Raw genomic sequence first — 26853 nt, 5'->3', positions numbered from 1 at the left:
AGCCTTTACATTTTCAAAACTTCATAACATAAAAAACAGAATTTGGAGTTGTTTAGAGCTTATACTGTATATTCCAATGTCTTACAGTCAAGCTCAGTAGCTTTGAAGAAATGGGTTTTACAGATCCTTTGTCACTCTAATGTGGAACAGGAATACTCTTCTAATTTGTAGTAAAAATGTACTCTCCTCCAGAAAGCAGTGAAAATATGAAGAACTTTTGCCTCATTCCAACTAGAAAGTAAACCCTGCGTCCTTTGTCACGGCACAGGAAAAGCCAAGAACAGTATTACCCAGTATTACCCACTAAATAAATGAAAGAGGTCAAAACCAAATGAAAGAAACCAAATCCAGCCAAGGAGTCTCAGTCAAGCTCATCCATGTTTTCATCAGCTGTACTTATTAATATCTGATTTAAGAGCTGGAATATTGCATGTGTATAGTAGGAACTGTTTTGTATAGTTTTCTCGGATACTGAAAATTTCAACAAACTGCCTTCTTATATGTTTTATGTTAGCTTGTTATAAATTTTTAAAAAATGCATGGGAGAGAAACCATGAAGGTGTCTACATAAAGCCATCACATGAAGCACAAACAATATACAAATCTCTTAAATGTAATTAAATACACAACAGATTCAATATCAATATATTGATTTAAGCTAATAAGTACTGTATATTGATTGAAACTAAAGTTGGTCTGCTGATTTTATTCTGAATTGATAAATCATAAACCAATCGATATTGTAGTCTATAAATTCGTTTTGGTCCTTACTCTGCAGAAAAAAAAAATCCCAAATATGCATTTATATTACTTAGATACTTTATATCTGTAAAACCTCACAGATAACACCTGAAAAGTATATGGGTGTGACAGCTATAGGATTATGCAGAAGTGTGTTGAATTAAGTTTTTCTTGTATCACTGGAAGGATAAAATTCCAGAAACCAACATTAATGCTGTGGTTGCCTACTGTATATATGGAACAGAGTCTCCTTTTATTTTTTAGACATTTTTGCCCCAGCAAGTGGTGTTTTTCTATCTTAATATATACGTATGGTTTGTTGCCCTGGTCTCCCAGGTTTATTTTTGTTGTGCGTGCTTTTTTTACATGTTTTGTCTGGACTCCCGGAGGTTTCCTTTCAGTTAAATTAGGTTTTTCCTCCTCCCAGTGCTGTGCAGTTCATTTATTTTTGGGGCGTTTGGAGCCACCCTTGAAGGGGTGGGGGTGTACTGTCACGGCCCCTACATCTAGAGGGTGCTCCTTCTCTGTCCTGTTCCTAGTTTTCCTGTGCTTTACTTGTCCTTCTGGTGTGTCTTCGTGTGGGGCTATATATTTCCGGGTCTCCCATTGCTCTTGGCTCAGCATTGAGGGTACGGATGTCTTGAGACCCGCCTAGTACCAGGTTGCCTCTCCCGTGGCCTGAGGTCATAGGTTTATACCCCGACATCGTCTGACCCCCTGAGCCTGAGCTTACCTCCCTGTTGCCTCTTTTGCCACTACGCAAAGGGTCTCAAATAAAACTGTGTTCCCATTTAAAGTCAGATAACTTTTAAATGCACAAACTAATTTGTGTCTATATAATAGAAATGTAAGTCAGCTTAAGCTGCTTCTTGAGTTTGTCTCAACATCTATGAACCCTTAATGGGATAACTAACATGACTACGCCACAAATACAGTATACAGCATATACAGCATTGAAACGTCCAGGTAGACCAGGTATCCTTTTTTTCCTCTTACTTTAATAGAATTTATTATCAGATACTGCTATTAAGTTAATGAATATTCTCCACCCATTGTTACTGAAGTAATTTGAGTTGTAATTAATGCAGTATATACATTTGGTGTTTAACATTTTTACTGTTTAATAATATTGAAGTATTCATGTAAGATTTATTAAGTGCACTGCTAATAGAATGTGTACACCTTAAAAAATGGACGAGTTTAATACCTTTTATTGAAGTGTTAAAATAGCAGAGCAGCAGTCACTTAATGAACCACATTTGTTTGGAAACTGAAATATGTTGAGATAGAAAATCTATATTGAGTACATCCATTATCGTTTGTTTGTAATCCCCTTTCCTCAGGTGTCAGAACATTTTTGCATATGTACTATAATATTTTATCTGCCTTAACAATTTTAATGTGTTTTAAAAACAGCAATTAAAAATGTGGAATACACTTGAATAATAATAGAGGTGTTTTAAAAAAAACATTGTATAACAGATTCCAATTATAATGGTGAGGAATAAACTGATGGTATTGTCTCACAGACGCTACAATAAAAACAACATCAGAAGCCACTGGTATGTCTCTATCAATAAGTTTAATTTTCTATAAACTCTACAAAAGTAATCATCCATTACAGTGATTCAGACTTTAAACATTGTGTGGGATTGTAATTTTTAATGTACTGCTTACTTTATTCTCAAATAAATGTTTGCTTTGGATACTAATTAACTTACAAATAATCTTAAATATTCTCCAATGAATTCTCCAATCAACCAATGACTGAATTCTCTGGATAGAAACTGAATGTTATTGACAAAACAGTCATACAGTTTTTGTCTGTCATGAATATTATGTGAAAACTACCAAACAAGCCCCTTTGCACATACAGTACATTATGCTACAGTATATAGACTTGTGTGTCAGGGCTCAGTACACTGAGCAAGTTACAGATGTCACCCATCTCGGAAATCTAGATAGTGTAAAACTCCACCACAGCAAAGGACCTGGTCTTTGTGTACAGCAGTGGAGTTATCCAATGTCTAGGGAGTGGCACTGTGCATACTTAGATTTTGCTTGGCAGCATCCCTGGCTTCCAGCCTCTGCTCTGTGCAGCAGCTTCACCACTCTGCGTCGCCTGTTGCAGCAGCTTCAGCTCCAAGCCTGATCTCCGCATCGTCTGATGCAGCTATCTCTGATTCTAGCCAGCACTTCTTTCTGCGCTTATGCTTTTCACCAGTCACCACGTCGACCCTCCAGTGTGCCGACCTGCACCCCTGGCACTCCTCAGGGCTACTCATCCAGACCTGTTTGGTTCCTTCGTTCAGGGCTCTCGCTATTCGGGTCTCTTCTATACCCGAGACCCCCTTTTTCTCCAGGATTGTGTTTAGCAGACTTTTTTTCCACCAGAGAAACAGTTAGCCTGGCTTCTCCTGGGATCATCGTTCCCTCTCTTACTGACTGGCTTGGTCTGATAATCCCCACTGGCCCGTTATTCATTATCTCATTTTCACCTTACACTTTGCACTCTCCGGTCTCTTGCACTTGGGTTCTGAAAACTCATCACCTGTGTGGCTTCCAGCTATGAAACAAACAGTTTTTACCAGTTTACACCCTTTACTTTTGTTTATCTATGTCCCTAACTGGCTTTTAAAATTATAATGCTACTATTTACTGGGCAGGAAGATTTTTTTAGGATTTAATAGTACACGGTGAATGGTATAAAAAGGGAAAACTGAAATCCAAGTTGTTAGCTGCATTTTTATGGTTTCCATTACTGGAACATGGTCTTATCAGAGCTATCAGCATGAAATATGAGTAAACCAGGTTCATGTGATTAAATCTATGCAAGCTAGTACCTTTCTAATCAGAATCATTTCCATTTTAAAGGTATTCTAGAATTGCAGGGCAGGAGTTATGTTCCTCCTCCTGTTAAGATTGCAATCAGTAACCAGATGGAGACAGCCCACTAACTGAAATATTACAGGGCAATAGTAAATCAGGGGTCCTTTCGATAATAATTAACAAACTCAAATTGAAGTGTCAACACAGGCTAATAAAAATTCCAAAACATAGTCTGGATAGCACTCTGGAGAATAGGATGGCTTTTGTTTGCATAATATATTTAGGGATTGCACACTTAGCAACTGTTAGAGGTTGCCAGTAAATGCAGGACTGAAAGCAAAGTGGGTGGCAATGTTTGAGCAGCCTAACGGGTAGGGACTTTGCAAGCAGGCATGTTGGTCAGGAGGTTCCTGATTTTTCTGTTTAATAATAACTGTCACAAAGGTCTGAGAACCAGTTGCAGATGACGAAGAGGGCACAGAGTCTTTGACTCACATCTGTTACTGAGCAGAACATATAATCCTAATTGTGTCTGTCTTCATAAAGCGTTATTCACTTGTAGAGGATGAGGAAAGGAAAAGAATATATTCCCGTTTTCACATAAATCACGGATGTTGCTTTGCCTGGAACTAAGGCTAATGAAGAAAAATAAATTTTTGCTTTGTGGCCACTGAGCTGGAAATCAGTATAGCATGTGCCTAGCTTTGTCTGACATCATGTAACATCTGTTTTGTCCATTTTCAAACATCAGGGTAGCACAGTATGTTGTATAGAGAATGGCAAATTACATTATTTTATTTTGGATGATTATATTCCTATTCAAACCAAACTTCAGGCATCTGTGTGAAGATTATCAAAGTAATGGGGTTTTTAAAGCCTCAAATATTTTGTTTATTGTCCACATAAACAAGATTTGCTAATATTAAATATTAAGAAAGCACTTTGAGAAGTGTTAGCATTTTAAATGTTATATACTGTTTTTATCTTTTTTTTACTATTATCTTGTATTCACCCCTAAGACTAAACTAGTCAATTAGTCTATTGTTGCAGTAAGAGTGAATCCTTAAGCATAATCTAGAACAGAGACAGAAAATCAATGTGCTTATGCCTTACAGAAATTTCCTGCAACAATTTTCGAACTACAAGCACATTGATTTTGTACATAATAGTAGAGTTAACGGATAGGCAATGCCTTGTGTAGGTCTGGCCTTTTCTCCCATCACATAGCTGACAATTTACCTTTGGGTACAGATGTAAGGCATACAAAAATAATTGTTTTTGGCATTTTAGAGAGTCTGTGTTTCCCCCAGGCACCCTCTGATCTGAAACTGTTTTCCGTAATGGTTGTGTCTTTAAGCTTAATATTCCGATAGTTTTAAGGCTTTAGAATCTCATTCTCTGTGTGAGTCTCAAGAGTGCTATATAACTGTAACTTACATTTACCCAGAGACCTCAAAGGATTTATATAATTACCAGTTAATGCTGGTCTAAAAAGTTCTGAAGCTTAAGCCCAGCTTGTCACATTAGGCAGAGCCTATCAAAATGATGATAAACAAAGTCCTCCTAGCTGACAAGAAATTTCACTGGGACTATAAAAAAAACTCTTCAGTGAAAAGATGAAAATAAATTCATAACGATGTTTGGAAAAACTTTAATTACATTTGTTAAGAAACAGGTATGGGTTATTTCGAAACACAAAAGTGAAAGATAATTAATTTGGCTGTGGTACTGTTGGAGAGAAAAACCTTGAGAAAGCTAGCGACTGCTCTTTGTTCCTGCCTCATGACAAACACATTTTAATTTGTGCTGCAGCTGCTGCTATTTATCTTAATGATCTCAGAAGGAGAAATTACAGAGCGTATTACATTGTTTTCCCATAAAAAGCCCATATTGAATATCTGAGACTTGATACAGTAGCTGCATGAGACCATTGCAAGGTAACATTTGGTGATGCCCTTTCTTTCATCTTTCCTGGATGCCACAGACTTGCCAGACCAACACACTTACCAGCAGTGCGAAAAGTAAATAGATGGCATATACAGTAATAAATGAGTAAGTAGGATGAGAGTGTTACACTGCTGTTATGCTGCTCTTCCATAGGGCTATTCAAATCCTCCATTTAATGGACCCAGCCCTTCTGCACAGTGCAATCAATACTTTTGGACTGGAGTTGTTCCTAATTCCTGAGGTTAGCACAATAAGTCTGACTGCACATGGCACCTAAACCTTGACTCTGGTGCCTCTTCGCTTTAGAAAAGTTTGCATTCTTACAAATGATCTTCCTTCTTTATCAGTTGATTGAATCTCGACACCAAAATAACTTACTTCCTGCAGTTGCAGTGTCCTTTTAAGACTTTTTAGACTAATTTTCCTAGCTGATCTCTGGAACAGATTACCTTCTTTTAAATACTTACAGTATAAATTAAGGCATAGCCACAGTAATCAAATATTTTGTGTTCTACTCTGGAGAGAAAAGCTCACACAAAGATACAGTATCATACAAATGGAATACAAGTATTAATTGCAAGCAAAATATTGACACTTCACTTTTGTTTTAGCATGCAAATTATAGTCATTCTTTTATAATGCACAAAGTAACATGAAAATGTCTTTTGAGTTACATTTGGTATAACAGTCTTAATATCCACCTTAACAAGAATATAATAAAATAAAATAATAATGTCAAGACCTTAAATTTATGAGCTTGGTGAAAAGGTGTGAACACCAAAGCAAAACCAGAAAATATTATGTTTTATTTGTTCAATTCTTCACATGAATGAAGATGTAATCTTTCAAATATCTGACTGTCTGCCACAATCTGGTGATTTGAAACTGTCAGGATTTAGCTCCTGATTAAACTCTCGCGGGTTTATAAATAGGGTGACTTTTGTTTTCAATATCTGCACAGCTGTGCAAGAAATAAGATGGATGTGCCTGCAAAAAAATGTCTCCTCATGTGAAATGCCATATGCTACATTTTTTCGTCATTTTATAAGGTTGATGCTGCTCTGAAAAGTGATCACCACCCTAAAGCAAGAATTGAGGATTTTTGTTCTAAGTTGGAATTGCTCTTGAACATTTATAAAATATACAGTATGTATAAACAACACAGAGTCTGAAGTGTCACCTCACATGGATGATTTTGTGATTTTGTCTGAAGTGTTATTTTTCAATTTCAGATCAGTTTTAGATCCTGATGATTAGTTAACATTATATCCATACAACACACAACTAGAAATGGTTTTAGTGTTATTTGTAGGTGTCATGAAGCATCTAATTAGAAACTTTTGTGGAAGCCATTTGACTATATACTGTATACGGTATATGAACATAGTATCTTAATATTTATTGGACTGCAGTGAGACACGTTCATATTACACAAGTGGTGAAGCAGTGATTCAGATCTTATTAATATTTTTATAACAGAATACAGTCAACACTTAATCCATGCATGAAACTTCTTAACTTTTGAAAGTCACAGTAGCCTTTCATGAGTCTGGCTTAATTGGTTAGCTAAACAGAAGATATGAGAGCTGTGTGAGAGTAGGAAAAGAGCATGTGTATTGATTAATCTCTTTAACTAGTTCAACCTCAGCAAGAGTAACAGCCCAGAAAGCTGTAAAAGTCAAGAGAGTAACTCACTGCATAAACAAATGTGGTTAATTGCAATGGTGTAACACCTTCTACAGCTTTTAATTTTACCAGGCTTGAATTAGTATCACAAATGAGTGCCTGAGTACCTTTTGTGAGCCTTAAATGCAAGTTTGTTTGGTAAATGGTATTTTAAGAATTTATAAACTTTTTTATTTCTATAATTATACAGTTTATTAATTGTCAAACAATAATGTATTCTTCAGTGTTATGTTTAAGGGTGTAAATACAGTATATAGTACAGTATGTGTGTGGACTTAATTACTACCGGGCAAGATGAATATATGATATTATAATATACAGTATATATAATTAAACATGGCAAATGCTTTTTGTTGAATTGTTGTTTAATAATCAGTGTCCGTTGACAGGACTTACCCAATATCAGGTACCAGTATGGCTGCAATGGTAAGATAACAGGGATATTGAGGTGTTTCCTCAGCTGCAGTGGTAAGAAGTCAGATATGGGCCTGATCTTAGTGGAGATAAGATACCTGGATCAGTTAAGAGGAAGTTATTTATTAAGTAATTTCAACTATATTGGTACCTGGAGTGAGGGAAATTACCATTTAAGAAAAGGGACACTAATTAAAATGAGCATTTTAAGACCTCTGACAGGCCATATTTGTCATATTTAATATAGAATTTTAATCGCTGGAGGCAGAGTGTGCATGTTCATATTCCTGAGATTATAGTGTATACTACACTTGATTAAAATTTCTAGGATGGCTCCTACAGTAAGCCAATCTGAGAAACATGGGAATGGTATGACTGGATTGTAATCCATACACGTCATACTGTATAAATGAGAAAGTGTCATTCTAGTCATTCACAATCCCACTGCTTAAGGAAGATTTTGCTTACGTACTGTACCATTGGTACTACTGTATATATGGTGTCCTTACAATGTAATACAACACACCCTTAAAAAGTAAAGTTGTACATCATTCTGGGATGTCAAAGTAAATCATAGAAATTCACTCTTGTTGCTTCTGATGAATAAATGAACAAAGTTTTCAATCTCTATGATTTAGGCCTTCATCTCAGGGGATTTAAAAAGCCAACTTAAAATGCTTTTCACTTGCCCCTGTGCCTGCCTTTGATAACAATTATTTCTCATCTAGCAATCAGCATATTAAACTTTCAGGCAACTGTGGCAATGTTATCAAAGACCATTCCATTGCACATGTTGACTTTTAAGGACGATGACTTAAAACAAAAGAAAAAGTGAATGCAGAGGAATTGCCTCTTGAGACAGGAAGAAAGGCAGTAAGAGATTTGTGGTTTTCTATTAAAATGTCATTAAAGCCATCATGCGCCGTGCAGAATTGAGGGCTGTACAGTACATTTCCAATACAAAGCCCTTTTTGATGTCTTGTAGATAAAACAATCAACATGATCAAAGCTTTGACATGATTCATCTAATCATTATAAAGCTACAATGAATCTTGCATTCCTGATACGATAGCCTGTAACTTACTGTACGCAATTTTTTTTTAATCAATGTTGGCTCTTCTCACTGTGGAATTATACTTAACAAATGCAGTTAGAATCTTAATTCTTAGAAAATGTCAATGTCTTACTAATTAGTAATGACAATTTTTGAATGGGATCCAATAGAAAACCTATATATTTATGGGCTACACGCTTTTTTTGTTTCGGTGCAAAATATGTTTGATTTGTTATGTAAATTGGTTTTTACTCTTTATCATTACCTTCATTAAATTTACATTCAGCCAATTTTTATTAATGCTGTTAAATATACTGTATGTTTTGATTTATAATCATGATAACAACCATTCCACTGCAAATGTAAACAATAGGGTTCATTTCTAACTTCATACATAGAATAATAAAGAAACAGTATTAAAGAATTGCCTACTGTAAATCCAGCATACAGTAGATAGGTATTTAAATGCTGCAAAACAGCAAAAATAAAACATAATGTACAGTACAGGTACTGTATGTCTGTCACAGTGCATTGGTAGTAATAACTCTACTCCATTAAACTACAGTATGTGTAATAACCTGGCTTTCTCAGGTTGATTTCCTGTCAAAGCGATGAGGGATTCAACCAGATCAGTCTTAATTTGAAGCTAACAGGTTAAGCTGAATAAGCTTTGTTTTCTCTTAACACGACGAGTCCTTGAAATCTGTAAACTGTAAATTTGTCTTGGAAAACACAGCAATGCCTGATGTGCACTGCACTCCAAAAAAACAGAATGTCTTTATCATGTGTCACATTGTATTCAGATGATTGATGCTGCTTTAGCAGATCTTTTAACATCAAAGCCTACTATTATTTTTCTATCTATATTATATATATATATTCACAAAGTTAACCAGAAAGACAGGGAAACAGTCTCACTTCAACCTTGAAACTTGATTTTAGAACAGCCAGGGAACCACTGGCTTCTTCAGAGTCTTATCACAACAGTGCAGTACACAAATTCTTGTCACACATGTCCACGTCGAAATATGGTTAAGGTTTCCAAAGATGTGTTACTCAAATCCTCCATGATGATTTCAAATCAAGCGGTTCCTTTTTGTCTGTCCCTGGCCTTTTTGATAAGGATGTCCCATTTGTTGTGTTTTTTTTTCTGCAGAGCTCCACATGTCCTGTTACCCCATGTACTGTATTTACCCAGAGGGAGTTGTGCTGAGGGAAAGGGTCGTGCAAGACTGAGCAAGTGAGTTTTTAAAATTAAAATAAAAATAAATTGTGTTTCTGCACAACAAACACCTTGTCAAATAAGACATTAATACTTTGCTGACAAATCTTTTTTTTTCTTTTCCAAAACTCAGCAATTTATTCCAGTCTATTTAAATGTAAATGAAGATAATTGACACTGATATTTTGGAACTGACAGAGGGATGTTTCCCTGCCTCTAACTAAAGACAATCAGTAATCAGTCTGTTTAATGTGAGATAAATCGTTTGAACTTCGACAGATTATCTGGAATCCCCCCAGCTGCACCCAAGCTGAGTGCAGGGCACTAAATGCTCCTTCTGAAATGGGAAAAGAAATACTGTAAGATAGAGCCAATTATTAATTAAAATACTGTATATGCTTCTGATTGTAAATGTGCAATTGCCTTAGATGAGAAAGAGTTTTTAGAGGCTAGAATTAGTATACTCAGACTTGTGAGTAATGCTGAAACACCAGAGAGCCAAGAGATACAGTAATGTCATTTAGGAAATCATTTGGTGCTGTATTTTATTATTAAGTTACTGAACCTGAGGCATAAATCTTGCTTCACCACTGTCATTGGTAGTCAAATATGGAAAACAATTGCAGTATATCTCAACTTGGGTAAAAAAATATTAGCACCAATTAATGTTTGTAGTGAAGGTCTTAATCCTGGTACACAAAACATCAAAGCTGAAGATAAAAGAAAGTCAAATGTTCTTTAAAACTGGCAATCATATAATAGTTTCCTAACTATTTCACCATCTCTCCTTTTTATATGATGCAGCAATATTAGAAGCTCAGTATCCAATAAAGCATTCTCAGAGTTTGGACAGTGTTCCACCCTTGAGAAATGCATCAAATTTTGAAATGCCTGAGGCAAGTAAAGAAAGGCACCAGAGGTTTAAAATGAAGAAAGGGGATAGTGGAAAAAATCTGGGTATCTCCCTGTGAACTTGTGGTGACTCTCCGTTTTCCCATGGGGCAAATGCAGCAGGTGTAATTTATCTTTTATGAGGGGGAAGCCTAAGCTCTCCCTTCTGCCTCCTTCTTGTGTTGTGAATCCTGTCAGAAAACATTTAACCTTTAAAATTCCTCTTGGGAACAGGGAGCTGTCTATTCTCTGTGTAGTCAGTGAAACCTTAACATAGCTTAAATATATATTGCCAGAATAGTGTAAATCCCCTTTATCCCACCAAATGAGGTTTTCAGTTTTTTTTTATTTTACTTTCAATAACTGAACCAGAAAAGACTTATTTGTCTTTCCTTAAGGAATTATCATGTCACTGGGGGAATAACAGGCAACTGTTTTTGTTGTAAGATAACACACAACCAATGACTGTAAAGTAATTAGTCTGTTCTTGAGCCCATTACCTTACCAGGATAGAACATACTGTATCCTGGTTTTGGTAGCATTAAGCACACTGAAAGTACATAACTCCATTCTTGATGGACTCTATTCTACCATAGTTCACCCTCCAGTGACAATACCCATTTACTGAACTGATTAAATTGAAGTAAAAGGGATAAGGTCCCAGGGTGCAACAGCAGTTTCTTCAGTGGGGATTTTAACACACAATCCTCCAATTAGTTCATAGTGTGAACCATAACACTTCACTGCCACTAAGTCTTTGCAGTATAGTTTTGGGACATTGTAGAAGGCCATTATCTTTTTTTACTTCCTTTGAGATGCAATTACTGTGTGTTCAGTGGTAACTTCTTTAGTTGACAATGTCTTTGTGAAGATTTATTTTTTACTCTACCCCCTCTAAAAGCATTGTACACATTTCACATTTTGCAGTCCTTTCCATTTCTCTAAATCCACTGCCTTAATAGTGTCTATCTGGTCAGCCAGCCAGCTCTTTAGAAGGAAGGGAGCCTTTTGAAGCATTGCAAAAGTACAATGTATACCAAATAGAAAGCTTTCAGAGGACAGCACTAAGCTTGCTCTGTCCCCCCTGCTTTTATGCTTCCATAAGCAGTGTTAACAGTCCGCATGATTTATTCTTTATAGCTTCTTGAGATAAGCATCATAAGTAGAGTCTGAACTCAGCATGCAGAAAATTGATTGGGTTGCTGTCAGGGTAAAGGACATTAAGATCTTTTCACAGGCTATTACCCACAATCCCTTCTGATTAAAGTATCCTTATGGGGCAATTTAATGAACACTTGGCATTGTTTGCAAACTCCTCCCTAAAAATAACTAAAGTGCAGGTGAAACTCCTAACTCTCACAGATTAGGCCGTTTTGGGCATCTGTGAACAGAACAAATAAAAATATTTCACTTAAATGTCTATCTCCTGAGTTCTTGAATGAAAATAGCAGCCATTCAAAGTATTTTATGCTATTTATCACTACCAGGCCAGCTCAGGTGTCTTCTGTCTTTTGATATTTGAAGCCATAACCCATGATATAAATGTTGTTCTGCCAGTTCCAGCACAGAAAGCAGTTTCATTCATTGCATCATTTTGAAAATCACCAATATGTTATTTATAATCACTTGTTCATCATCAAATGTAATACATTGTAACCTGATAGAGCCCATTATGAATTGGAGATATATAATATTACTTCTGTTATTGAATTCATACAATTTGTATTTCAGCAAACTGATTGTAAAATCTCTGTGTGTTCTCTCCCTGAAAGCACTAAACTGCTCTCTCTGTCTTTTTACAAATAGTAGATTCACCAAGCAGGGGGGAATCTAATGTATTATTCCTTTTAAAGTACAATAATTCCTTTTACTTTACTTCTGTGAAGCAGTATTACAACCTATAAAAAAATCTTATGATTTGATGTGTTAATGCATATGACTGGAGTGTGAAAAAGCAAATACAGGACACTTTCTCTTAGGCATGAATTGTTTGTTGTTGGAATGTTTTTTTTCTGTTTAAGAAGCTAATCAAACAAGTTATTCATGACTGCTATATTTGAGCCTGGGGTGGGTGGGGGTCTTGTAAACTTTATTGCATCTATAGCAGCAGAGTATGCCCTCTGAGACCAGCAATGTAGACCTAATGCCCTCTAGTAGTTATCACAGACACAGTATTGTAGAGCACGCTCAGATAAGACACTCACCCCAAGTCTTTTCTGCTCACCGGTATCAACTGCTCCAGTTTCTCTGAATCAGCTGTAATTGAAAACTTAGGCCTACTGCACATAAATACAATTGGAGAGGGTGGGGCCTATGTTAGCATTAGTTCAAAGCTCTTGATTTTCTCTGTGTATGAAATAAATTCAAATGAATTCTTTCAAGTATCTTTCACATACTGTATGCTGTCCTCATTCCTTGTGTTTCCTGTTTTCTGGAAACATGGGAATAAGTGAAATAATTATTATCGTTATCCATATCTAGCCCTGGTTTGCACCTTGAATGGAGCTGTCCTTTCATCTCCATGAAGAGAAAGTACAGTACATAAACTGCAGTGAAAAAAGTTCACAAATGGATAGAGATTTTGTTTCATCTTTAAAAAGAAGGAATTATATTTGTTCTGTACATAACAGCACTTCATTACTTAATGAAATTTATAACAAACATTTGGGAGGGATAATAAAAGCATCAGTTCAATCAGACTCAGCTGTCAGTACTTCACAATCACTCATGATGTCATTTCCTCACCTAAACACTATACTGTACGTGTTCCCATATGTCTTTTTGCAGCCCACCTCCACCCCATCCCCACCTGTGCAGCTGCCCCTTGGTCACTCCTCACTCTGCAGGGGGTCCCAGCCTCCTCGTCCTGTGGCCAGAAGGTCAGCCCTCAGGTAGGCAGGTTTTTACTACACCCTCCATAATACTTCAGCACACTGCATTCTTGGGTGTTGTTATTCCTACTGATTTACTATTATAATTGGTGCAACAGGAGGATTCAGAATCAATCATTCTAAGTCAGTGTGGAAGTGACAAATTCATTCATATTGATTCTTTATTTAAAACAGCAAAAAAAAATTAGACTAAGCATCACATAAAATTCAAGTTAAACCTAATGCTTGAAAAAGAGAGGAAGTACAGACTTAAAAATTCTTACTTTAAAATTGAAGGAGCATGAAAATGGAAGGATATGATTTCTCAACAGTTGCACTTAGTTTTCCCTTTTATAGAATGTCTCATACAAAAAGGAAGTTGTAAAGTGCAAGTTTTCAATATGCTCTTTGATCTGTGTTCTTACGTTATATAATTAAGCAGTTTAGCGAGATTTATTGACACAAGCAGCAATATTATGAAGCCAGGCAGAAAAAAAATCCCATCAAAAACTTGTATTTGATGAACCTCTGAAGGGATATGTTTAAATTATTCTGCTGGAATGAATTAATTTGTTCTGGTCTTCTAATGTGTTACTTTGAAGGATTTGCAATATGCTGTGAGGTACAATGAAAGCTGTTGAAGTGTGGCTTCCAGATATTGTTTAATTTAGTTTTAAAAAAAAGGTTTTCTGATTAAAAGTTTGGTTTGAAAGTTTAGAGTGGTTATCACATGGGATTGTACCACATTTTTCTATGAGTCAAATACGAATCAATATGTCACATCTATAGTTAGAAATGCATAAAATATGTCTGTGAAAAATTAAGATTAGAATTACTGTGTTCTAGTGAGTGTATAGATTTATGATAGTCAGCGGCCAATTCATTTTTATATAAATACCCAACACAAATACAAAAATGTGCCATTTTCTGCATAGTTTTCAAATAATTTTATAAAAGAAACAGTTGCTGTGTACTGTAAATGTTATATATGAGTGAAAAAGGGTAAAAGATCTAAAGTTCAACACAAACCCATACTAAAAGAGTGGTTCTTTCTATATGAACGCACATACAGTATATAATGCATTTTTGTCAAGGATGATAAAAGACCTGCAATCCTCTGCATTTAAAAGTCTTGACATTAAAAGGCTTAATTAAAATGTCCATTCATTTTTCTCAAGGCGTGTGCTGAGCGTTTGAAAAGAGTTGTTTGTAGAATATCAAATTAAAGCTGAAATTCTGCAGTGTAATGGCACAGTGATGTGACAGGAAGCAGCAGCAGTTAAATCCTGCATATATTAATCTGTCAGATGCTGTATATATTATGTCATTGCTCAACATAATGTGTGAAGCTCAAGAACAATAGAAACAAAAAATAACTGGCAATATCCTTGACAGGCCCTTTAAGAGGAAAGAATATTTTCATCTCAAAGCAACTGATTTGAGCAAGAGAGCATGCTCTTTAATATAATATTACAGTCTATGACATAATTACTACTTTTTGTAAGTACATTGTCCCAATGAGTGACAAGTATTAATCTCTGTAGTGAATTACTCTGTAATGGTTATTTTTAGTAGCTCAATTTTAGGATTATGCTTTAAACTTTTTTTCCAAAAGATAAAGTCAGACCAGCTAGTATAGCAATTCAGAATTCTGTGGACTTCTTTCAGCAAAGCTGCAGCTTTAGCTAATTAACAAACACACAGTCCATCCCAACTATTGATTGTACTGTATGATGAGACCAAAGCCCTGTTCACAACATGATTCAACTACATCTGAGAAAGCTTAACATTTCTCCTACAGATCCTTCCCTGCTACCGTAAAGATGTTGTAGCTACTGTAAATTGCTTGTAAGTGGTGGTTTAAGTAACACACTAGATTGAGTTAACACTTCAACCATTATACACCCAGAAGGTGTTTTTTTCCAGTAATACTGTGATTAAATATTTAATCCCATTGGGTATCTTTCTAAATATTGTGTGTGAAAGTATTAACTTTAAGGTTAGTTGTATATGCTGTAGTGAATTAAATTTCACAATATATGCTGGGAAAGCACTTGGCAATTCAAGGACTTACTCGGATTCATTCCTCCAAATGATCTGATGAGCAGAACAATATGCAATGTGAGATTTGCTCTTAGTAATTGAAATGGAAATATATCTGCTGAAGTGGTTTGCTGTAGAAACATTATTGAAGTAATTGTGAGTTCAGGGATCATCAGGCAAATCCCATGAATCTGTCAGAGGAATTATGAAATCATCCCTACGTTGATCAGAGCTTCAGAGACAAAGTGGTTTTTTGGGGAATATTGCTTCTGAGCTTATTTGAAAATATCACTATTATTTTGTTTTTCTACTTCTGTGTCTCCGTGATTCACCAGTCATGCTGCTACTAGAGACAATGTTTGATGATGTAATTTTATTGCATAGCCCTGTCAACAATCCCAGTTCTAATGGAATACAGACCAACTGTATCTAAAACAATAACAATACAAAAGCCATAACATTCTATAAAAAAGAGTGATAGGGAAGACCTCCCAAGATCACCCCTCTCTGCCTGAATATAGAAAACAAGCATGTTGTTCCCATTATTAATTGCTTTGCCTGTGCCATATTTCCCATTTATGATGTGATTCTGTGAGGTTTGTTTAAAACTATTCACAGAAATAACTTAAGGAGAATGTAGAAAGATATGTGGGAACTTTCTCAAAATTCCTCTGAAAGTGACAAAATCTGCAAATAACATAAATGTGTTGTGTGTTGCAACTTTGATGCAACATAATAGGTGTGAATATTACTATGGTAGATTAATTGCTAGTAAAATAAATTATTATCGCTTTATGGAAGAATTTTAGGTCGCAATATTCACTGTCATGAAAATCAAGCAATCATTTTTGGCATTGTAATTGAAAGGATGAATTTCACAAGGTCTTCCCCATACTATTAGAGCTATTAGAGGAAAAAAGGCCGATATGGCCGATAAATAGATTTTTCTATGGATTAGGCCTCTGAGAACAGGTCAGGCCCTAAAGCTCTGGCATGGTTGATTCAGGTCTAAGCTAATTGTTCTGACTGTGATTCTCTTTGTTCGGCCAAACAACTGGCCAGCATTGGTTTGAGTTGGCCAAGATATACCAGGATATCAGTAGTGACCTCTCTTGTTTTGAGGACATCTGTCATGGGGTGAACTACTTCATTGAATGTGAATGTAAGAATATAAGGATATACCTGTACCTATAGGAGCATAAGAAGCTCGTAAAGATTGATCAAGAAAGTGGCTCAGTAGTGCACATTTTTGAGTGTACTGACATGCAACTTTTCATTCCTCTCATACTGTGATCGAGCCCAGTTGAAAATTTGTTAATTCTAAAATGAGGTCACAAAAAGATGGCACCAATTAAATGTCCTCAAAGTTAAAGGAAAATGAAAGATTACAGAACTGCTCCATGGAAAAATATTCACTCTGATAAGGTTAGAGTCTCAGTTTCTTTTTGTATAAGGCCAACACATTTTGAGAAATTGTCTTTATTCCATGGCTTGTGCTGCTAAACTGAAAAACAAGCAGGTCAATAGATCACTAAAATCATATAATGTCAACACGATTTGGTCTCCATCCTTGGATGAGACTGTCAGAGCTATGATCTTAGCCCTTTTCATGGTTTATTACCCACAATTCTTGAATATAGTGAACCAGTACCACCTCCTTCTCAAAGTTCAGGACCTACGGTTATCCAGCTGAGCCTCTAAATGTAGCTATTAATCTGTGGGGGGAAAGAGTTTTTTTACATCGTTAAAATTTAAAGGAAATTGCCTTCAGATTTTTTTTAGAAAAGAGAAATGTATTATTGAAACGTCTGCACTGAAATATTGAAGGAAGGCAGGAAAGGGAGCTCACAGTATTTATGGTTACAGGAATCTTAGACACTTAAACAAAAACATGGTCTTTGTTAATATGGTAGTGGGTTCATAAACTGAAAATCATTCATTGATTAAAAGTTCAATTGACATCGGAGTTTGCATCAGAGTAAGATTTTGTGAAAGGAAGCTGTTAATGCTGTCAGTATGTGGCTGGCATTAACAGATAAGTCCTTATGGTTATACTGTATATGGTTGGCTTTTGAGAGTTTGGTACGAATTTGTATTTTGCTCAGCTTTTCTTGAAACAGCAGCTTTACAAGCTCCAGTGGCAAATTTAAAAATTCTATGAAATGCAGATTTTTAGACCGTTTGTTACTTTTTTTATTTTGGATATATCGTGTTAATGAGAATTCTTTTCCACTGTCCAAATTATTGGAATGACTTGCAAGGAATGCAAGTCACTAGGATGCATTTCCCAGAACTATGTTATGAAGCCACATTAAAAATACTGTTTTTAGCACAACTGAGGTAAAGCTGTGAACTATACTGATATCATAATACCAAACAATTAGACATGTATAAATTATAGCTTTCCTTCCTTACTGCTAGCCTGTTAATAATTGCCTTTGGTCATTAGTTATTAATTGGTTAGTGTTATTTGTACATTGAAACACCAAGATAAAAGATGCTTGCAGTTGTCTAATACTATATATAATCATCAATACAATTCTATTGTTTACCTAACGTAAGGAATAAACATTTTGGTCTCACTTCACCTTTGAACTGAAGTATCCCCATATACAGTAAACAAGAAAAAGCATAAGCATCCATGCACTGTCAGGTTGCATGTTAACTGTTAACTGTTGCATGATAACTGTTAGGTTCACAATTGACAACATTATGAAACACTATAAGGAGCTCCCAGATACATTTCTAAAGGGTTTGTTTCAAATTGCTTCAGTTCGTTCCTTGGGAAAGGTTAAAAAAGCCTATGCAATAGATTGTGAAGAACAAAACTACCACTGATGAACAAGAGAGAACAATGCACTTAAGACATGCACTAAAACAGCCTTTCATATTAACAGGAAAATAGTTGTGCATTGTTTTCAGGAATGAATTCCCAAGACAAGAAGCTCCAAGGAAATAAGTAATTAAAACAATAAATCTTTTACTGGAATTGTGGCCCTTCAGGATGGGAAGTGCTGATCCATTTCTCACGGGATGTGTCAGTGGGAGCAGTAACTGTGATGTGTCCCTTCTACATCTCGAAATGACTGCATGGTGAGGAGAACTCAGTCAGCCCATCTGCACCCCTGCTGAGCTGGAACTGCAAAGTGGTGATTAAGTAATTAACAAAAGACTCCTTGTGTCTGAAGGACGCTACTGATTCAGGAAATGTTGCACATCCACTCATTATTGAGATGTCTACAGATTTGATTTGGCTGTCAGAGAAATAATTTAAGCCCCCAACCCCTCCTTCCCTTCATTTTTTTTTACCGTTGTTGCTGATTTGCATTTTTCCTTTGGGCCAGCGAAACATCTTCTAATTTTGACTCAAGAGTGGGAATCGCATTATCCCAAATGCCCCCCATGTGATCTCTGCTAACAATTAGCAGCTCCGTGTTTCCCCTGCAGTTCCTAATCGCAGTTCTATTTTTGTGGCTATGCCATGATGTGGAGGGTGTGCAGATGTTGTTTATCTGGATCTTTCTCATTTGATGTCTGATTCAATTCTAAAAGTCACTGAGAAAATCCGTGCAAGTGAGATAGACTTTGTTGTGTGTGTTCAACTTAGTCACAAACACCCGAGGGATTTATGTTGCATATTCATCTGTACAGCTCACTAATGTGTTTTTTTTATTTCTGACACAGACGATTTCCTCATCTATTTCTTGGTCCCACATTTCTTTTTATCTTTCCATTACTGAATCCACCAATTAGGTATGAGCTTCTCTTTTAATATAATCTTATCTCATTAACAGTAGGTACCAGTTCAAAGCTGCTTGGAAATAGTGATCTTACCATTACACACCATGATTCCCAAACAATATTTATAGTCTGTGTTTTCCTTAGCAATATTACAGTAAACAACTTTATTATTGTGTGGTGCCATACAATTCTATTTAGATTCAGTTCAATTTTATTTTAAGGAATGAAGGCAACAGAGATTCACAAAGAATAAAAGTTACATCTAACTTTAATCTTCTAGTTTATTTTTATTTTGTATATAGTACAGATATGCCTTTGCATTGAGCTACAGTACCATCTAGCACCATTGAAAAGTGATGTATTTTACCATGAATGATTATTATTGTGATGTGCAGTGTTGTGAAGGCTTTTTTTATCAATATCCTAATGGAAGTCTTTGTGGAAACCCATAATCGTGTTTATTCATAGATCGAAACACTGCAATGTAAGAACTTAAAGGATATTACTAAACAAAAGCCTTCAACTCCGATTCATTTACAGTTATGCAACCTGTTTTCTAAAGTCAAAATGCTGAGGTCAAGGTGGGCATCATCTTTACATGTTCAATTGTTAAAGGCAAATGTTCTTTAAAAAAGTGTTATCTTAAAAACAGACAGGATCAAAATCTAAAAACAATAATGACTACTTGTCACAGAACTACTTCTCAGCAGAGTCCAATTGTTGTTTAAGCTTGGTCATCCTCTTGTATCCATTTCCTTTTATATTGTTATAGTAGGTCTACATGCTTAAAGTGATTTGTTTTTATGGTAACATGGCTTGGTTTCTCTTTATATTAGCATCTAAAATGTATTGTAAGGAGAAATAAACTGTTAGCATTATACTTGATCCCCATTAAATCGAAATCTTTACTCAGATAATTCAGAATTGTGATAATTTCTGTGGTGCTGATCATATTAAGCCATGGTAAGAGTACATACTTGAGATAACAAATGCTCCCATATAAAATCATGTGAAATTATAATACTCTCTTGTTTTTCATTGACTGATTTTGCATTGCAAGCAGAGCAAAAAAAATAGATTCAGAACAGATCTTATTGTGCACTCCTGGTAAGTATTTTCCATATATTTTTGCTTTCTAGTCATTGATTTTAATCATAATAAAGTTATGGATCACTCATTAGAGATGTCTTTAATTAAACACACAATTATTAATCTTTCATTGCTGCTGAAAATTATATGCACCAGCCATTTGCTGCATTTAAAGAAAATCAATTACTTCCTGATATCTAGCTTCTTTATCAGTAATTATGATCATAAAAACACTTTTCTGTGAAGTTCTAATAACTTCTAGAACTAACTTCAGACAGCTTTTAAATCCTTCTTAAAATTAAAACAAGAAAAAAGACTTCTAATTTTATAAGAACTTATACTCCTATTGTTTTTATTGTCTCAGCATCCAGGAGTCATTTTTTTTTAGATTTTTGTTTGTCTCTGGAGTTTAAGTGATGTAGTGAGAAGGTTTGAGCACAAATCCTGGACAGATTTCTACTTCATGTAACAGAACAAATTTCTGTATCAGTGACGTAAAGGAGTTGTTTATCCCTTAGAAGTACTTTCCCTCTGAAGTTTCTGTAGCAGCTAAAGGCTTTAACAGGGGGTTCAATCTCTGTGGTTTTGGAAACATCAGAGACCTGTTTAACTGTAAAATGGTTGAGGATTTAACATTTTAGATTCCATAATGGGGAAGATACAGTTCATTAACAACTGATGGTCATTTCGTGGTAGGACTTTAAACATTAAAACCTGGATGGATTTTATGTAGTAATTGTGAAAAATTTTGGCAGATTGGCGCGATGTATCAGTACCTTGGCAACAAAACATGAAACTAAGCAAATTCCCTTGTGTCTCTCTCCTTGTGTCTAGATTCCTAGTTAACCATCTTAAGAGATTTATGTTTAAAATTGTATTTGCAGTAACTATTGAAGGTATTTTTAGTAGTTTTAATTTTGAACAGAGAAAACCTAATTCAAAATCCTCAAAGGTATTTTGAGTAAAAGGCATCAACAAAGTCAAGGCAGTGAACTTCTTCAGTTCAGAATGAACAGTGAAACACAACCAGAGGACACAAGTGGAAACTACAGGAAAGTGCACTGATTTACACAAAGGGTTGTGAGCATGTGGAACAAGATACAATACTTACCCATGCTGTGAAGCCAGAAGTCAACTCAACTGATGTGCTTTCTTTTGTGTTAAGTAAGAAATTCTGTTTTTTTTCCATCAGTGAAGTTACAGACTTTGTTAATGATATACAGTATGTGCACAGGGCGCTTTGGCATAATCATCTGCTGGTGCACATTCAGACACGAAACAGTGCACAAAATACTCCTCCTATGTTTTCTATTGTTTTTATGTTACATGTAACCTAAATAGAAGAATGAAACAGCACTTGTCTTTTTTAAAGGAAAATTATGTACTGTACCTGCTTCATGGGAACCTTCATCTTTCTATGCAAACTTCCTAATAAAGCTCAAGTGCCTAATTATTTTTTCAGCTTCTTCTTGCTGTTTTTCTCCCAGGTAATAACACCATCGCTCTCTTATAATGATTGACACTCTCTGCTAGAAAAGAGTCTTACTGCCACTGCTGAAAGTGTAAAGCTAATAATGGTTTTCTTGTTGAAATGTTTTTGAATATGGGTGTATACGGTACATGCATCAGAGAACACAGCTTATTTAATGATTGCTAGAGTATGATACCTTTTAAAAACAATGCAATAAATTATATTTATTTTCATGTATTTTCATCTGAAAGGATCCCAACGTGCTTTATAGTATAGGAGGGGACCCACTTCATCCACCATAACACTTCATAACAGCAGATCAGGAGGCAAAGTGAGAATTACTTTGCCAATATCAGAGTTATATTACTAAGATGTGACCTTTTACCCCGTGCATACTGAAAATAATATAAGCAGACACATTACAAGGTAGTACCTGCAGTCATCATGGAAAAAGTAAATTCCATACTAGAGCCCCAGCAGCTATTCGACACAGAGGTCATCCTAGTTTCTGTAGGATTAAGCAGAATACAGAGCAGCAGTCCTCAAATGAAAACCACCTTCCATGGGGCTATGTTACACACCTCTTAAACCTAATGCATTATACTGTACAACTATGGATTGTTTTCAGTACTGCAAAACTGGTCTTAAGGTCTAAAATAGTCAGAAACCTACATTGGAACTTTTCTGGATTTATGTCATCTCGTTTAAAATCAAAGGTGTCTTATACTGTTTGCTGATGGTACAATTACTCATTACTTCAGTTTCAATGCTGACTATGTAATTAAAAAAAGAAGACTGCACATTTATCTGGCTGGTTGAAAGTCCTGATGGACTCATTCCTCATTCATGAAAATAGCAAGCTCCCAGTCAGATGGCTCCTGTCTAAAAATACCACTTAGGTCATTAGCCAGCCTTATTACAATCAATATTATCTCAGTCCTCAGCTCACTTCTCTTTATGCTGTTTAACTTGAGAATGGCAACAAGATTGCCCATTATGGCACTGGGTAAGGTGAATGTGTAACATCACACATTAGCTTATACTCAGTTAAGTTTTTTATGTGCAACAAGCATAATGTTTAAATGAATGCACACTGCTAATCACACAGATTGGCTTGTGCATGTAAACACTGTACACATTTTAAATGACACCCCACTTATTGTGTTTTTTATTCATTTGCAACACAAGACTTAAAGCTCATCCAGTCATAGCTATTTATCTATATATACTGAGAAAATAATCCAATAAAACATGACATGAAGGCATGCTAAAGTTCTAATCATTGTCCTCTGTACTCAGAGATGTAAAATGATCATGAATTGTAGGAAGCTAGCTGGTAAAGTGCAGAGAACTGCTATGATAGATAAAGTATTGTAATTATTTTTGCATTATATCAGACCTGAAAGTTTCCTTCCAGTGCTTATTCTTTATTCATCTGTCCATTTATTTGAAAACTATATGGGTGGCTTGTGGATTAATTCCAAATGCTCCAGAAAGCCTTACTGAACATAATTTCCCTTGGTTCTTTGCACTTTTAAAGTCCATTGAGATCCAATCTCCTGGAACAAGGCCATTATAGATTATAAAATAAAACTTTACAATCTAATCTACCACCAGAGTGAGTAAGTGCAATGTAATATCTGAGTAATAATAGTTGTACATTGTACGTTTGTCTGGTGATTACGGTCTCTCAAGAAGTAAAGTTTTGTCTGCTATTTTGTTTGCAGCAGTTTGCTACAATGACATAAGCAACTGAGGTGTAAAATGGCTTCAAGGCTAATTAAAAAAAAGTAGTTAGGAATTAATTTTTGAAATTATACAAATTTGAAATTAAAAGGCACTTAGGTAGAGTGTACGTAGATCTGCCATAATCGTATTTTATGTTTGGTTATTCAAGAAACTATTGTACTCTGTGTTGTCCCATTAAATATTTTACCTTTTAGTTTAGAAGAGTAAAGACACAAGATTGATTGTGACTCATTGAAAGCATCATATAATGAACCTGAAATCTAAAAAGAAATAGTTGCCAAAAAGGGGACTAGACTCTTAGGTCATTTCTCTAAAATGCATCATGTTTGACCTTTATGGGAATAGTACAGAAACTTTACAATATAGAATTAAACACAACACCAGATTATAACAGCATTTTTAATCTTGTATTTACCCGAAGGAAAGCTGTATTGAAGTGTTAGGTTAAGGATCTGCATGTGGACTGTATATTCTCTAGCTGGTTAACAACAAACATATCTTCATCAAAAGATAAACCACCAAGAAAATGACAATATACAGTACTGTATAGATAAATGATATTATTTTTAAATGAAAGTTTCTTGTTTAACTCAATAGAAGAATCCTTTTGTGGTACAACTGGTAAATAAATTAATATAAATCATATGGTCTATGCCCTTATTCACCTATGATTTGTTGAGGTGTTTAAAAATTAAACTAATGATTAACCAATGTATTTTGTTATGCAATATGCTAATATTCTGCGATAGACGCCATCGGGAATCTGTGTCTCTTGTCTGTTTAGACTGCAAACGGAACTTAAGAATTTTACTGAGTTGTCTGCCCTCATTTCGATGTGTTAGTTGTGTTCCCCTGTGTTCTCATTTTAAAATATAACTCAGAGTAATGAAGATTCAAACTGTGAAAGTTTTCCCAGGTGCAATGGGAAAATGTTCTGATGTCAGTGAAGTAGTAGGATGTATATTAGTGGCTCATATTTTAGTCTTGTTGTCTAAAAGCAAACATCTAGCTGTAATCTTGATGAAAGGTACTTTTTAATGAGCATTTCTACTGATTTACAGTATAGGTAAATATAAAGTCAAAAGAGGGTTTCAAGTGTTTTGTATAAGTGTTTGCCATACTGCAATTTTTAAAAGTATGTGGAGTTCAAACAACAGATTAAAAAGTGTACAGAATACTGCTTGAAGGATAAGTCTAAAAAATACTGTCAAAAGAGTTGCTCTGAACTCAGAAGACAAACCTTCTCATTCTTCAATAGAAGAACCTCCTGGTTCTTTTGAAAGTAAAACATCATCACATAAGACAGTCGCACTCTAATTACTGTAGTTTCACCACAACATAATATGGCAAGAGCTACCTAAACGCACCTACAGTAAATGCAGCCTCTTGTTTAAAGTCATAAAAACACTCTTCACGGATTAGAGTCATTAGAGGCAGAATGGGGACCTTTTCCAACATCTCCAAGCAATGGTTCATACTGTACCACAACCCCACATTTGTTATTCATTATCACATTTGCTATTCAGTGTTTTCCCAATCCTGGTTTTGGGGTCAGCCGGTAACATTTGGTTTTCATTCCAGTTTATGCTCTCCTTTTATTAAGCTTGTAGAATCTTTAATTGAACAATTTTCCAGAATTGTTTAAGAACTTAAATAGGATGGGGTTAGAAATTAGCATGAACCAGTACGCTGAGTTTTCAGAGCTCCTCACATTTAGCATTATTGTTTAGAAGAGTGGGTGGAATTGAAACCATAAGTCTGTATATTACAGGAATGTTTACTATGAGAATATTTGACACAGTGTCATCCCTAATCCCATGTTTCTAGAAATTCATTGATAATCAATCAAGAGTTAGAGAACTATTGGAGAACAACAATTTTAAGCCAAGTGGAAAAAAATATCTTTCTTCCATTTCTTGGAGGCAGTATATGTAAAAGAGATTGTTTTCAGTCCTGACTCAGACTCAGCACTCAGTCCTGAATGCTGAAAAAAATTCCAATGAAACAACTGGCTAAATTAGGCCTCAATAATTTTAAAATTCTTAAGAGCTGAGTTACAATTAAAAAAAAAAAAAAGCTCAGATCCTAGTATTGGGAAACTCTGCTCTGCAGGATGACTCTCTCCAAAAATTCTGAATGTTTCCAAATTCTCTTTCCCAAAATGCAGCATCTTCATTTTTTGTCACTGTTAGTGGCAGCTTTTGGGGAAAAGCAGACTGCATACAGCACACCTCAAAGTTGTTAATTTTCCTGTGTCAGAAATTAGTGTGATGTGACTTTTTATTTCAATCATGTTGCCATGTTTTTCATGTACCAGTAACACCAACTAAGATGTTGTCTTTTGTTAGCAGTTTAAAATGAAAAATGGAATGTGCATTACAGCATTTTAATGGCATTGCAGCTTTGTATAAAGTATAATAACCAAAATTTCAGTGTATGTTAAATAGGGGCAGTGTTGGCGAATGTCAGTTGTCATTTTTCTTGACTCTGAGAGATTTTGAATTAATGTGGGCTTATTAAGAGAAACAATGTTCTCAGCAGTTGAGATCTCCATTTTTAATCTATTTGACAATGGCTGTTAACCAATTTGGCATGGTTTCAGTTGTTCCTGCTTACCTACCAAGCCCACATAATTAAGAGCTAATTAACATTGTATCCAACAGTATAAAAACATCTGGACTTAATGACTTTTATTAGTCTAATAGCAGGCTAATTAACGCTCTCTTATGGAAAAACTCTAGACTTCCTTTTTCACTCTGATTGTTTGTGTCATCTAAGTAATCATGAATTGCACCAGGAGCAATTCGGTGTAAAAGAGTATCATGTTATATTGAACATCAGCATAATTGTAATGATAAGAACATAAGAAAGATTTGTTGCCTGGTATTAAGTCAACAGATGGTTGGGAAAATGTGTTTTTCTTCTTCAAGCACTGCACTTCATAAGTAAATACAATTCATGGTGTAGCAATTCTAGTACGTAACCTGCTGCATAAAGAACAGCCCTAGAGCTATCAACACTGTACCAGACACCAATCCTGATGGAGGAGTTTTAAACTCATACTATACTAAAAAAGAGCATTTGATACAATAAAATAAGTAGCTCT

General features: G+C 35.4%; 1 protein-coding gene across 1 annotated transcript in view; it reads left to right on the top strand.

The window, feature by feature from the left end:
- LOC148642140 (uncharacterized) overlaps window positions 1-26853 on the top strand; it is a 223522-nt gene that overhangs the window by 175313 nt on the left and 21356 nt on the right. The window contains exons 3-4 of the mRNA XM_088616739.1: window positions 9828-9911; window positions 13572-13675. Of these exons, the coding sequence (XP_088472865.1) occupies window positions 9828-9911; window positions 13572-13675 (188 nt within the window). The remainder of the gene's footprint in view (window positions 1-9827; window positions 9912-13571; window positions 13676-26853) is intronic.

This window comes from Lepisosteus platostomus, chromosome 23 (genome assembly GCF_059453375.1).
Source record: "Lepisosteus platostomus isolate fLepPlt1 chromosome 23, fLepPlt1.hap1, whole genome shotgun sequence".
NCBI lineage: Eukaryota > Metazoa > Chordata > Actinopteri > Semionotiformes > Lepisosteidae > Lepisosteus > Lepisosteus platostomus.
Note: the sequence above shows the minus strand (reverse complement) of the source record. Positions and strands in the feature narration are given on the sequence as shown.